Source organism: Excalfactoria chinensis, chromosome 1 (assembly GCF_039878825.1).
Source record: "Excalfactoria chinensis isolate bCotChi1 chromosome 1, bCotChi1.hap2, whole genome shotgun sequence".
Classification (NCBI taxonomy): domain Eukaryota; kingdom Metazoa; phylum Chordata; class Aves; order Galliformes; family Phasianidae; genus Excalfactoria; species Excalfactoria chinensis.
In genome coordinates this window covers 22,728,168-22,743,494 of record NC_092825.1, presented here as the reverse complement: position 1 = coordinate 22,743,494, position 15,327 = coordinate 22,728,168, and the positions used below count along the sequence as shown (strand labels likewise).

General features: G+C 37.0%; 1 protein-coding gene across 1 annotated transcript in view; it reads right to left on the bottom strand.

Moving 5' to 3' along the window:
- Positions 1-877: 877 nt before the first annotated feature.
- Positions 878-15,327, bottom strand: part of LOC140247315 (uncharacterized) — a 32,106-nt gene continuing 17,656 nt past the window's right edge. Inside the window, exons 14-26 of the mRNA XM_072326839.1 lie at positions 13,847-13,907; positions 13,095-13,484; positions 12,780-12,865; positions 10,463-11,440; positions 9,447-9,664; positions 8,429-8,612; positions 7,525-7,585; positions 6,764-7,162; positions 6,458-6,543; positions 5,916-6,054; positions 4,293-4,506; positions 2,419-2,602; positions 878-1,146 (exon numbers count right to left, since the gene is read on the bottom strand). Of these exons, the coding sequence (XP_072182940.1) occupies positions 976-1,146; positions 2,419-2,602; positions 4,293-4,506; positions 5,916-6,054; positions 6,458-6,543; positions 6,764-7,162; positions 7,525-7,585; positions 8,429-8,612; positions 9,447-9,664; positions 10,463-11,440; positions 12,780-12,865; positions 13,095-13,484; positions 13,847-13,907 (3,171 nt within the window). The 3' untranslated portion in view covers positions 878-975. The remainder of the gene's footprint in view (positions 1,147-2,418; positions 2,603-4,292; positions 4,507-5,915; positions 6,055-6,457; positions 6,544-6,763; positions 7,163-7,524; positions 7,586-8,428; positions 8,613-9,446; positions 9,665-10,462; positions 11,441-12,779; positions 12,866-13,094; positions 13,485-13,846; positions 13,908-15,327) is intronic.

The following is a 15,327-nucleotide window of genomic DNA, read 5'->3' as shown; positions in this document are numbered from 1 at the left end:
CCTCGTGAGATCCAAAGCTGTGGGATCTGCTGGCCTCCGTGCCTACTGGAAGCTTGCCCACCACCTTCTGCTCAGGCCACAGAAAGAACTGCTCTACACCGTACGAGCATGGAAAGTGATTGTTAGCAGTACCTTTACTCCAGTCCCTGATCTTTACACAATGATGTCTCAAGTACCCCAGGAAGAAAAGGACACAAATGCATGCTGGCCATTTGTCTGATCTCAGGGCAGACTGAAGGCACCAGAAGGAGAGACGGAAGTGAGCAGAGGGCTGTAGCAAGCCATAGAGGCAAGGAATGAGGTGGAAAGCAAGTCAAGAAAAGGCCAACAGAATAAAACAAAGATGTACCAGATATGAAAGTTTATTAAATACCACGTTGGAACATAAATATCTGGAATTAAATATAGCATATTAGTGTCACAAAATACATTCATATAAAAAGGTGCAGAGAGCTGCAGCAACAGTCATTGCATCCCCCCATTGCTTGTTAACTCAAGTTGTTGAATTAGTGGGTAAAAAATGAATTAGTGGGTAAAAATTTTTCCAGTTTCTGTTTGCCTCAGTACAACCTTTCTCATGTCTTTGGAATGTTGAATTCATTTGTTGTACAATATCCCAGGAAACCCTGTAGACAAGGAATGAGCACTGCAGAAATTAGCAAAACTGCTCGTCTTAGAGACACCAAGTCCCACAGCATTACCCTGCACCTGAGTTGCAGCTATTGTATCACCAGCTGTTAGCAGCAACTAACAGCTGCCCCATCACACAAATAGTGTTAAGTACCAATTGGCTTCCAGTGGCTTCCTACTTCCACGCGCAGTTCAGGTCTATGTGGGATTGATGCCGCTATCCAGAATTTTTAGACAACAGTAACAAAACTAGGTTATATTGATAAACTGCAGACAATCCACCAAAAGGCACAAAAGTTTATTTTTCTTATGGTTTTAGAATGAGCACAGTGAAATGTAACCAAATTAATTAGGAATGGAACTGCTTAATTCTGAATTATTCCGCATTGTTTTTCTTGTCTCTTCTTCCAGCTCCTTCAGTCTCAACAGGTGGTTGCTCAAAATTCCTTCTTGCAGAGCTCTAGCACTCTTTTCCTGAGAGAGCTGTCTCTGTGCTTCATCACGCTCTTCTTCAACCTACAGTAACAGAGTTGAACTTGTGAATCTTGAGCAAAAGCAGAATTAGCAATACCTTCCTATTTCATTCTTCTTTGCATTCTTACATTCTATTAATTCTAGTAAGAGCCATTTATCATAAAATCATAGAATGACCTGCATATCAATTTAACATGTTTGCAAACAAACATCTTTAGATTTATCTGAATTGAAAGTTATAAGGATAATGCAAGTCCATTGCACAAATCCGCATTACAGAAGTTTTATACTTAACGAATCTCTGTAACTAAAGAAAAAACAAACAAACCAGAACTACTATTCTGGGAACATACCGTGTTTAAGTAGAAACGCAAGTTATCTTCCTAACAAGCTATATACATACACTAAAAGCACAGATAAACGCTCACATGCTTACAGTCAAAGATCTGAAAACATCTATTCATCAATATGAGCACTAATATTAAGAACAGCATAAAACAAACGAGTAAGATTTCCAAAAGCACAATAATTACACTGACTTTACCTCACTGCAAGGTCTTAAGTCTCCACCTCTCCTAGTAATATTTAGAAATGCTTCAGAAAATGTGCCAATATATTTTCAGTTTACCAAAATCTAGCAATACTGATGGATAAATTCAGTTGTATGAGACTTCCAAAGGCTACTGATGAAGTGAGACACAGAAGAGAACTGACCAGCTGAACAAGTGAATAAGAGAGCCCGTGAAAAGACCCTCAAAACTGTATGTGAGAACTGAAAAATTCATGCAGGTTGTGTACAGTGAGAACATCATCATCTCAATCGCATTAAATAAGGCACTAACTTGTAATAAAAATAAAGGTGAGAGTTTTTCTGGATTCAGTCTTGATTGTAGGCAACTGAGGCAATTTACAGATTATCAGGTAAACAGTAACATTTAGGCCTAAATTTAAATTCATGTAAGTATACTTGAAAGAGTACTACAAATAGTAACTGCAATTTCCTTCTGAAGAAAAATCAATCCATCAGTCAATCAATAGACGTACATCTACACACACATGCGCGCAGAGTTCTGTAGTAGTAATTAGGAAAAGTAACTCAAAGTGCAGCTTTGCCTGAAGCACAAACCAAACTAGAATTCTGAAAAATGAGAAAAGGTATCACAAACTTGTTTGTTCATTCTGGTTTCAGGACAATGGCTCTCAAAATGTACCAAGATAATTATCTAATGCCTCTTTCACAAACAAGATGAACATACTAGCGTAAAATATCAATTTGAAAGAAACAGAAAAACAGAAGATGTATATTTAATATACCTGTTTCTTGAGCTGTCTCAGCGTTATTAATTCCGTTTCTAAATTCCTTGCACGCAACTCAAGTTGTTGTTTCTCCTCTGTCTCTCTAGCATATTGATCCTCTTTCCTCTTTAGTTGCTCTCTTGTTTCTTCATATTGTGTTTCAGCTCTACGTCTCTTTTCCTCTTCTCGTTTCAAAGAAAATCTGGGATTTAAAAGAGAATATTTGAGGAATTAAAGCACTGACAAAAAAGTAAATATGCCACATCGTGAACCTGGAGAAACAACTTAAACTGTAGAAATGTCACACCTTTCCAAATACAGAAGTTTTGCTGCGATTTTAAACTTTTAACATAACTCTAATTTCATTCCATTAGTGGTGGAAGACATCTTATACATGAGCTGTACAAGACTGACAAATAAGCCATTAAGTGATGTACAAAATTCAACATGTATTTCCACATCAACATAGGTAAACGTGAACAGTAAACCATAAACATTTACTAACAAAAATGCACTGTTTTCAATAGGTTGATCATTATCCATATAGTACAGATTCATAATGACTGCAAGTAACACAAATAAAACAGCACATCACTTATCCAAGACGAATCAAAAACTTTTGAGAAGCCTTCCCTAAGACTATAACAACTGCTTAACACGTGTGGAGTAACATTTTCATTTCTTTCAATAAATTAAAGGATAAGGGCAGTGTTCCAAAGAGATTTTTAGACACGTTAAGATTAACATGATTAAAAAAAAACAAAAACAAAACAACACAGTTTATGTGCCCCCAGAAATTTGCTTTACTAATTCTGGAAAATGAATATCAGCAACCGCTAACAAGTAGTTCAAAAGATTGGCTGTGACATCAGTATTTAAGCTGCTTATTCTAAAGGAGAAAGATTTACGCATGTATAGCTAATACTGTTTTGAGATTTTACAGAGAAAGAAAACATGGATTCCTTGTATTTACAGATGTTTGGGAATTTTGAAAAATGTTGAGAATCAAATCCAGGCCAAATCAGGAATGGCTTTGTCTTACTCATAATCCATTCCATGTTCTGGGAGAGTGTTGGCACATCTTGAAGTTTATTTCCCTCAGCTTATTCTCACAGAGAAAGTGTTTCATGCTCTGTGATCAGCCTGGAAGGCCTCTGCTGAACTCACACATGTTGACTACGATCTCTTGGAGGCCACAGAAAGAAATGCACACAAGTACTTGGAGGCCAAAAGTTGGACCCAGTGCTCCAGATACAGACCAACAAGAGCTAAGTAGGGATGGACTCCTCCCTTCAGCTTCTTGACTCTGCAACCCAGGATGCTGCTGGCCTTCTCAGCTGCAAGATCATTCTGGCTCATGTTGCATTTAATCTCTGTCAAATCCCCCAGAGGCTTCTCAGCAAATCAGCTCACCAGCCAGAGCATTTCACTGTGCATGCCCACAAGGGGTTCCTCCATCCCACGTGCAGGGCTTTGAATTCATTCTTGATGAATCTGACATAATACCTGCTGGCCACTCCTCTGAAATGTTGTAAACAGTGACTAAGAACTATCTGCATCTAGCTCAGAAATATGAGGACAAGGGAACAAACTCAAATTTGACCTGCAATCAAACACACACCCACTAAACTCTTTCAGTGTGCAGCCCGTGGAGTTGCCGTAATTCCTAGTTTCATATAAAAACAGAAGGTACAAAGACAAAACCTGTGAAGCACAACTCTTAAAGATGCTTGTAAGTCCCACTCCCTAGAGGTACTTAAGAGATGCGTGGATATAGCACTAAGGGACATGGCTCAGTGGTGGGACTCGGTATGCTGTTGATAGCTGGACCATCAGCATCTTCTAAAACGTGGCCAGGACAACACACAGAATCAAAATGTAGGATTACATACTCGAGGCTTTGGATATCATTTTTCAATTCCATTTCTTGTTGAGATAATATGGATTTCAAGTCTTCAGACTGTTCTGCAACTAACCTTGACTCCTCTTTTTCACTTTCTAACTTCCTGACTTCTCTCCAGAGAGCTGTATTGCGGCTTCTTTCATAATCTATTCTCTGTTCATACTCAAGAAGTATGTTTTGAATTTTCAGCAAAATAGCAGGATCTATATGGAGTCAAAAAATACACAAAATTGCACATATGCAAAATAGTTCCCAGTGTACAATCTATTTAATTCTTTGCTGAATTGGGTATAGGTGGCAAGGTTTTAGTCATGGGTAAGTCTCTAAAAGAAAGACCCAAAAGACTGTGCCAAATGCAGATAAATCCAGCAGACCCACTACAGGTTACAACTCAGCCCCTCAGCCGATCTTACAGCACCTCCAAGAAAGCATATTTTGGAAAGGGCAAAAACACCAGGTGGGCAGAGAAGGAGGGAAAAAAGAATGTGAAGAGCAGTGGAAACAAAGGTAACATGAAGGAGGAAGAGGAAGGAGAAAGCACTCCAGGTGAGGGAGCAGATTCCCAAACAACCTGTGGAGCACACCATAGTGGACCAGGTGTTTCCCTGCAGCCCGTGGAAGGGCCACACTGGAGCAGATGTCCACCATGCAGCTCATGAAGACTCCACTGTGGAACAGATTGGTAATTTCTAAAGGATCTTAGCCTGTAGAAGGACCTATGTTAGAGCAGGGAAAATGTGTGAAGATGTAGAAGAGGCAGAGAGGAACTGCCATGCATTGAATGGAAAACCACCATCCTCCTTGCACTGCTCAGGAAGTTGGAGTGAAGAAGCAAATTTACGTGTGAGAAAGTGGTGGGTGGAAGGTGTTTTATTTACTTATATTTTTATCTTTCTCACTCCCCAATTTAATTGGCAAACAATGAAATTAAGTTTCACCAAGTGGAGCCTGTTTTGCCCGTGACAAAAATTAGTGATGGCCCTGTCTTAATCCCATTTCTTGAACTTTTTCATCTCCTGTCCTGTTGAAGAGTGAAAGTGAGAGTTCAGGTGGGTGGGAATACGGTCTTTGGCCAAAATTAATCCATATTTGCCTAATGAAGTTTTAGCAAACATTAAGAAAATTAGTATTGCTTACATTTATATCAAGCTACGTGTATATATGCAAGCATATTACAACATTTTATTACAGATTTTTTTTTTCTTTTCAGCAAAAACTGAGAAGCAATTTGTTGTTACTTATTAGGGGGCATAAACAGGAAAAAGAAAAAAAAAAATAAAGACTGGTCTTGCTAACTTTTGATCACTACATTTGAATGAATTTGTCTGTACCTTACAAGAACCTGCCTTTCCAAGTCCGACTAGAGACACAGCCAGTGGTAGGTAAGGTGTGTTTGCTGACAACGTGGATGGACATCTGAGGTTAGCTGAGGTAAATCCTGCATTCAGTGCAAGAGTCTGCACTTTTTGGGGAGCAGGGTATGGGCAATAGTCATTTTTTATTATAAATATTGGACCAAAATAGAAAACTAAGGAACTGTGAAGGTACACAAGGAAACAAGAGTTTTAAAAGAGGAACTTTTAACAGAAGACAAAGTGATTTAGAAACTTACCAGTACAATCCACGCTAAGCTGTTCTAACAGCAACACAGCCTCTTTGTAAGATGAAGTTAGCAACTGAGCATCGTCTGTAGTTGTATCAGATGACCGTGTTGAATCAGTGTCATCAGTAACATCCATTTGCATGCTGACCTATAGACAATACAGTGTGTTACATATACAACACTATACTATTACAGATCACAATAAACATAGAAACAGTTCATACTCTCACTCACAGCCCATCTATTTGGTTCAAATACTACAAAACTGCAAACTAGCAGTTATGAAAGAAACAATAAAAGCATTACTGATGGATAAGAAATCAGATGGACTACACAGCTGGAAATGGACCTGGACAATGGTATGTATCCATCACAACTGCAAGCATTTTATACAACCATAAGAAGACAGTATCTAACATCAGGTGATACGAACTTCATGTGCAAGACTCATTTTGCAGAGCCGTTTCCTGACTGCCAAGATTTCTTTTCTTTTAACTCGTAATACAGTTTATCAATTCAGATTATAATTCGCAATATTTGGTTTCACATACCTGCCTCCCATAGTTTGCACTGGCATCCTTGACCATCTCTTTTTCAGCTGATGATGACACATGAATGATAGATTCCAAGCACTCACCTACAGTGAAAAAATTACATCTTTATAACGAACATGACTTATTACAAAGTATTTATACCTAGAGTACATCCTTTTGTACTTTTTGTGCATTTGTGAGAAAACAGCACAAACTAACACAGCCTCTCAAGCATATGATTTACAATTTGAACATAATATTATAATACAGGTACTTCACTATTCATTCTTGTTGGAGACATGTTTGTTATGTTCTCTTGCAAACTTTCGTAACGTCCATCTATAAAAGACACAGGAGTATCAGCAGACTCTTCAATCTTTTCTTCAGTTTTTTTAAGTATTTTCTGAGAATCACTGGAGACGCTTCCAGCTCCACACTGGGCATCCCCTTCATTCTCAACATTACTAAGATAACCCAATTTCTGATCAACTTCTTCTTTAAGTTCTATTTTACCTCTCTGCTCCTCTTCCATTATGTCATTAGACTGAGTTTCTTCATCTTCCTCCACTACTTCCACTTCCGCAAGCTTGCTTGAATTTGAGACATCTTGTTTCAACAAATCTTTGCATTGTCCTCTGTTCAGATTTGCACCTGTTGGTTCTTTTTGTTTGAGGCTTTTCTTCTGTGACTTAGGGTTTTCACTTCTAGAACAATCACCACCTCCTTAAAGCATGAGAAAAGGAAAGAGGAATATGAATCAAATGGGTTATATAAATAGCAACAGGCATTTTACCCATTTAAAACACAGGAAAGTAGTCATCTGGGACTGTATGGAAAAGAAGCCAGGTAAGGGCAGGACGGGGAAAGGACACATCAGACACAAAGGCTTAGGAGTGGACTCGGTATCGTCATTTTCATTATCTTACTTGTTTTACTCTGAAATGACCATCTGTTCTGTTCTTATAACACTACTTTCCTCAATTATTACAGCCAAGTGAAAACAACAACAACAACAAAAATCCAAATGAAATTACTTAGCAAGTTCACTTTTGTATGTCATTGTATTATATATCCAAATAACTTACCAACATTCCTGAACTTTTGGAGAACATTCTTTAACATCCTCAACTTACGTTTCTGTGGTTTCTGCAAATAAAAATGCATTTTAAAAGAATTATTTGGTCTGTTTTTGTTTGCTTCTTTGTTCTAAGGCAAATCCCTTACTTACATCAGATCTTGAACAGTAAATTCAACCAGGCTGTCCCCTTTTGAAAGGACTCAGATGCTTGCTAGATCCTTCAACTTTAATTACACAAACATTCCTCTTGTATACAAGTCAGTGACTATTCAAAACTATCTGTAGATGCATAGCAATTCTAAGAAAGTATTAGAATCCATAGGTAAACTACAACTACACTTGGCATAAATTAAAGTTCCTGAAGCTTGAAGAATAAATTAGTTACTACAACTCCACTTAGTGAAATGTCTGTAATTTGTAGATGTATAACAATTCTAAGAAAGTATTTGAATCCTTCTAAGAAAGTATTTGAATGAAGTCTTGATTGTAGGCAACTGAGGCAATTTACAGATTATCAGGTAAACAGTAACATTTAGGCCTAAATTTAAATTCATGTAAGTATACTTGAAAGAGTACTACAAACAGTAACTGCAATTTCCTTCTGAAGAAAAATCAATCCATCAGTCAATCAATAAACGTACATCTACACACACATGCGCGCAGAGTTCTGTAGTAGTAATTAGGAAAAGTAACTCAAAGTGCAGCTTTGCCTGAAGCACAAACCAAACTAGAATTCTGAAAAATGAGAAAAGGTATCACAAACTTGTTTGTTCATTCTGGTTTCAGGACAATGGCTCTCAAAATGTACCAAGATAATTATCTAATGCCTCTTTCAGAAACAAGATGAACATACTAGCGTAAAATATCAATTTGAAAGAAACAGAAAAACAGAAGATGTATATTTAATATACCTGTTTCTTGAGCTGTCTCAGCGTTATTAATTCCGTTTCTGAATTCCTTGCATGCAACTCAAGTTGTTGTTTCTCCTCTGTCTCTCTAGCATATTGATCCTCTTTCCTCTTTAGTTGCTCTCTTGTTTCTTCATATTGCGTTTCAGCTCTACGTCTCTTTTCCTCTTCTTGTTTCAATGAAAATCTGGGATTTAAAAGAGAATATTTGAGGAATTAAAGCGCTGACAAAAAAGTAAATATGCCACATCGTGAACCCGGAGAAACAACTTAAACTGTAGAAATGTCACACCTTTCCAAATACAGAAGTTTTGCTGCGATTTTAAACTTTTAACATAACTCTAATTTCATTCCCTTAGTGGTGGAAGACATCTTATACATGAGCTGTACAAGACTGACAAATAAGCCATTAAGTGATGTACAAAATTCAACATGTATTTCCACGTCAACATAGGTAAACGTGAACAGTAAACCATAAACTTTTACTAACAAAAATGCACTGTTTTCAATAGGTTGATCATTATCCATATAGTACAGATTCATAATGACTGCAAGTAACACAAATAAAACAGCACATCACTTATCCAAGACGAATCAAAAACTTTTGAGAAGCCTTCCCTAAGACTATAACAACTGCTTAACACGTGTGGAGTAACATTTTCATTTCTTTCAATAAATTAAAGGATAAGGGCAGTGTTCCAAAGAGATTTTTAGACACAGTAAGACTAACATGATTAAAAAAAAACCACAAAAAAACAACACAGTTTATGTGCCCCCAGAAATTTGCTTTACTAATTCTGGAAAATGAATATAAGCAACCGCTAACAAGTAGTTCAAAAGATTGGCTGTGACATCAGTATTTAAGCTGCTTATTCTAAAGGAGAAAGATTTACGCATGTATAGCTAATACTGTTTTGAGATTTTACAGAGAATGAAAACATGGATTCCTTGTATTTACAAATGTTTGGGAATTTTGAAAAATGTTTGGGAATTTTGAAAAAGGGTTATTTTATAAGTTTACCCTTTTACTGGCATTTCAAGTAATTTTGGTCTCTCCTCGGATGAAGAATTCTTTGTGTGTTTTTCTTCTATCATTTTTTCGTTCTTCCTTAGAGCAAGCTTTTCTTTTACTGGTTGATCGGTAATATTGCCCGCTGGTGTATCTGATTTATCAAGACCTTCCTGTTTCTCCACTGCTTGCATTTTGAAATGTTTCTGCTTCCTTTTCTCCTGCTCAACCTACGAAGAGAAAAATTCAGCTTCGTATATTTTTCTGATTCTAAAGGAGATCCAAGACCAAATAACGTAAGCTTGACTTTTAAAAGAATGTAAAATAAAAAAGAATTTTCACAAACATTACTCTACAAAATGTACCTAGTCAACAAATATACTCCGAATTCACTCTTGATTTGAAGTATAACAAACAAACAAACAAACAAACAAACAAAAAAAGCAAAGCAGCCCTTAGGAAAGAAACAATAAAAGCATTACTGATGGATAAGAAATCATATGGACTACACAACAGTAGTTGTAGAAACACAAAATATGAGTGGATGTACGATGTGGTACTTCCTTGATGATGAGGAAAAAACCAAACTGAACTCAAAAGCAGAAACAGCTTCACAGCAATCAGGAGTTCTAGTGAGAGGCACACCATGCACAAACCACAGCAAACGAAGAGATGAGTCAAGACCCTGTTCAGAAGCTATTTTCATTTCCTGATCGACAATCAAAACTGGTGAACTTGTATGAATTTCTTTTCATGGTAATGAGGTGATGACTACTTACACTGGAACTGACTGTCACCTATTGTCAAACTGAAACAATACATTTTGATTTCTCAAAACCTTCTGACTACATTATGGGGAAAAGCACAATTCTCCACTGCTTTCCTTAGTTATGAGTAACGTTCTTCTCTTAAAACAAAAAAAAACAATTTGCACAAAGCAACTTCTTTTAATGATCAATAGCTAACATGAACAGGACCATTGATACTGAGAAAGACTAAAGAATAAGGAGCAGCAGGTGAACTTCTACCTCTTTTTGTAGCTGTACCTTCTCTTTTTCCAAAGCCAGGAATACCATTTGCAGCATTCCTACCTTACTCTTAAATCTTTCCACGTCTTGTTTTAGTTCTTTGTCCAGATTCCTTTCCAGCATGCCACAAGGTTGCTGAGCATGTGGGAAAAGATTTTCGATTCCTGTTTCTCCTATTTCCTCGTTTTTGATAAGGCAGTCTCTGGAAACACTGTCACTAAGACAGATGTCCTTGCCAGTTTTCTTCTTGCTTACAGAACCAAGTGTACTTTCATCATTTGTGGAAATAGGTCTTATTTGAGGAAGAATATTAGAGATGTCATCCAAACTATTTGTTTTTAAACAATGTCTCAGGGAATATTCAGGACTTACCTCTACGTTCCTACTGATCCCATTCTCATTTTCTTCCGTTTCCTCTGCTCTTGCTAGATGTTCTTTTGAATTATCTGTGTAATTAGTGCAGCCTTCTTCATCTGGTATTCTCTCAGTAATTTCCACGTTTGCACTTAAGTTCTTGTGATCAGGAAGGACACCGAGACTCGGAACAACAATTTCTGTATTGGGTTCTTTTAGGTCTTCGTTAAGTTTCACATCTCCAAACTCTCTTTTACTTTCTAACTTATTACTTGACTCTGTCACACTAGATGAAACACAAAAACTCTTCACTTCTTCCTTGAAGTCATCTCCTGACACTTCTGCCACAACGGATGTAGTTTCCTCAGATTCATTAATTTCACCAAACAGCTGCTTCAACTCTGCCATAACGCTTTTAAAATTTGTTTTCAGCTCCCTTTTCTCTTCTTCAACCCACATCCTTTCGTATCTCTCTTCCCACGGCTTTAGATTTAACTGCTTGTCAGCACTGTGGGATTCCTCATTTTCTGCTAGGGCTTCCTGATGAGAAATTTCTGCTTTGTCAGTCTGCTTTTCTTGTGCTGTATTTTCTATCAAGTTGGTTGTTTCCAAAACATATTTATCCTTAAGGAAGCAGGTAAAGACAGAAGAATTGCCAAGAAAAATGAAATGACGGTTAAGCCATATAATTTACATTGCAAACTCATCCCATCATACAACAACAACAACAAAATAAAGATACCTTATTTATTTTTCCCTCAAAATAGAAGGATCTAGTTTAGAAACAATAGTTTTTCTTCAGCTGGAGTTCTCCGAACACAAGCATTGCTTTTACCAACTACAGAGAGCAGGCAGGCTAAAAGGTATCACCAAGCAGTTTATGTTTTAGTACTTTACTTTAAAAAAACACCACCACAAACAGAAACCAACAAAACAATCGGTAACAACGTAAAACACAACTGCCCAAATTTTCCCATACTCCATTACTTTCTACTGACTGTCACTTTAAACCCCCTGCTAGTTGAGTTAACATAGCGGGAGTGATCATAACAAGCTTTTTTACTATCCACCACAAGGGACTGGCTACATTACAATCACTTATGCTCCCCAGAGTCAGAAGTATTAAATTCCATTCCAATCTCCCAAGACCAATATTTACTAGGAAAACCTGTTCATTCCTGCCCTTGGCCCAAAATCAAGAACTGAGACGTCCATCAAAACTGTACCATGCCTCAAGCCCACTGACCAGCTCCTCTCTCCAGCCTTCTCATTATCTCTGACTTCACAGTCCCTGCAACAGTATCCTTGGTTTGTGTTCCCATCTGAGCAAGGATATTACTTCCTCCACTTCCCTTGAGGTATTACAGAAGACTCCAGACACTCACGGAAGATCCCTACCCAGTCCCGTATGCCCAATACAAACAGGATGCCTAGCTTATATTCCTCCATAATGGCCTTCAAAAAAAAAAATATTTTCAAACACTTACTAACTTGATCAGACAAGAATATATTTGTCTGCAGGGGCAGAGAAAGCACTGACAGACCATATTTCAGGTCTTTACTTGATCTTCCTCACATGCAGAGGAAAAGCTGGCATGCTTTGTCAAAGAAATAATCGCATGATATAAAATTTTGCTCCCAACTGAGTATGCATTTTGCACGGGAAAAAACAAAAAACCATCACATGACTGCACTGTTTCTCAGAATTGCACACAAGGAAAACCAGTGGTCAGTGTTTAAGCAAACCAGCTGGAAATGGACCTGGACAATGGTATGTATCCATCACAACTGCAAGCATTTTATACAACCATAAGAAGACAGTATCTAACATCAGGTGATACGAACTTCATGTGCAAGACTCATTTTGCAGAGCCGTTTCCTGACTGCCAAGATTTCTTTTCTTTTAACTCGTAATACAGTTTATCAATTCAGATTATAATTCGCAATATTTGGTTTCACATACCTGCCTCCCATAGTTTGCACTGGCATCCTTGACCATCTCTTTTTCAGCTGATGACGACACATGAATGATAGATTCCGAGCACTCACCTACAGTGAAAAAATTACATCTTTATAACAAACATGACTTATTACAAATTATTTATACCTAGAGTACATCCTTTTGTACTTTTTGTGCATTTGTGAGAAAACAGCACAAACTAACACAGCCTCTCAAGCGTATGATTTACAATTTGAACATAATATTATAATACAGATACTTCATTATTCATTCTTGTTGGAGACAGGTCTGTTACGTTCTCTTGCAACCTTTCGTAACGTCCATCTATAAAAGACACAGGAGTATCAGCAGACTCTTCAATCTTTTCTTCAGTTTTTTTAAGTATTTTCTGAGAATCACTGGAGACGCTTCCAGCTCCACACTGGGCATCCCCTTCATTCTCAACATTACTAAGATAACCCAATTTCTGATCAACTTCTTCTTTAAGTTCTATTTTACCTCTCTGCTCCTCTTCCATTATGTCATTAGACTGAGTTTCTTCATCTTTCTCCACTACTTTTTCTTCCTCAATGTTGCTTGAATTTGAGACATCTTGTTTCAACAACTCTCTGCATTCTCCTCTCTTCAGATTTGCACCTGTTGGTTCTTTTTGTTTGAGGCTTTTCTTCTGTGACTTTGGGTTTTCACTTCTAGAACAATCACCACCTCCTTAAAGCATGAGAAAAGGAAAGAGGAATATGAATCAAATGGGTTATATAAATAGCAACAGGCATTTTACCCATTTAAAACACAGGAAAGTAGTCATCTGGGACTGTATGGAAAAGAAGCCAGGTAAGGGCAGGACGGGGAAAGGACACATCAGACACAAAGGCTTAGGAGTGGACTCGGTATCGTCATTTTCATTATCTTACTTGTTTTACTCTGAAATGACCATCTGTTCTGTTCTTATAACACTACTTTCCTCAATTATTACAGCCAAGTGAAAACAACAACAACAGCAAAAACCCAAATGAAATTACTTAGCAAGTTCACTTTTGTATGTCATTGTATTATATATCCAAATAACTTACCAACATTCCTGAACTTTTGGAGAACATTCATTAACATCCTCAACTTACGCTTCTGTGGCTTCTGCAAATAAAAATGCATTTTAAAAGAATTATTTGGTCTGTTTTTGTTTGCTTCTTTGTTCTAAGGAAAATCCTTTACTTACATCAGATCTTGAACAGTAAATTCAACTAGGCTGTCCCCTTTTGAAAGGACTCAGATGCTTACTAGATCCTTCAACTTTAATTACACAAACATTCCTCTTGTATACAAGTCAGTGACTATTCAAAACTATCTGTAGATGCATAGCAATTCTAAGAAAGTATTTGAATCCATAGGTAAACTACAACTACACTTGGCATAAATTAAAGTTCCTGAAGAATAAATTAGTTACTACAACTCCACTTAGTGAAATGTCTGTAAATTGTAGATGTATAACAATTCTAAGAAAGTATTTGAATCCTTCTAAGAAAGTATTTGAATGAAGTCTTGATTGTAGGCAACTGAGGCAATTTACAGATTATCATGTAAACAGTAACATTTAGGCCTAAATTTATATTCATGTAAGCATACTTGAAAGAGTACTACAAACAGTAACTGCAATTTCCTTCTGAAGAAAAATCAATCCATCAGTCAATCAATAAACGTACATCTACACACACATGCGCGCAGAGTTCTGTAGTAGTAATTAGGAAAAGTAACTCAAAGTGCAGCTTTGCCTGAAGCACAAACCAAACTAGAATTCTGAAAAATGAGAAAAGGTATCACAAACTTGTTTGTTCATTCTGGTTTCAGGACAATGGCTCTCAAAATGTACCAAGATAATTATCTAATGCCTCTTTCACAAACAAGATGAACATACTAGCGTAAAATATCAATTTGAAAGAAACAGAAAAACAGAAGATGTATATTTAATATACCTGTTTCTTGAGCTGTCCCAGTGTTATTAATTCAGTTTCTAAATTCCTTGCACGCAACTCAAGTTGTTGTTTCTCCTCTGTCTCTCTAGCATATTGATCCCCTTTCCTCTTTAGTTGCTCTCTTGTTTTTTCATATTGTGTTTCAGCTCTACGTCTCTTTTCCTCTTCTCGTTTCAAAGAAAATCTGGGATTTAAAAGAGAATATTTGAGGAATTAAAGCACTGACAAAAAAGTAAATATGCCACATCGTGAACCTGGAGAAACAACTTAAACTGTAGAAATGTCACACCTTTCCAAATACAGAAGTTTTGCTGCGATTTTAAACTTTTAACATAACTCTAATTTCATTCCATTAGTGGTGGAAGACATCTTATACATGAGCTGTACAAGACTGACAAATAAGCCATTAAGTGATGTACAAAATTCATCATGTATTTCCACGTCAACATAGGTAAACGTGAACAGTAAACCATAAACATTTACTAACAAAAATGCACTGTTTTCAATAGGTTGATCATTATCCATATAGTACAGATTCATAATGACTGCAAGTAACACAAATAAAACAGCACATCACTTATCCA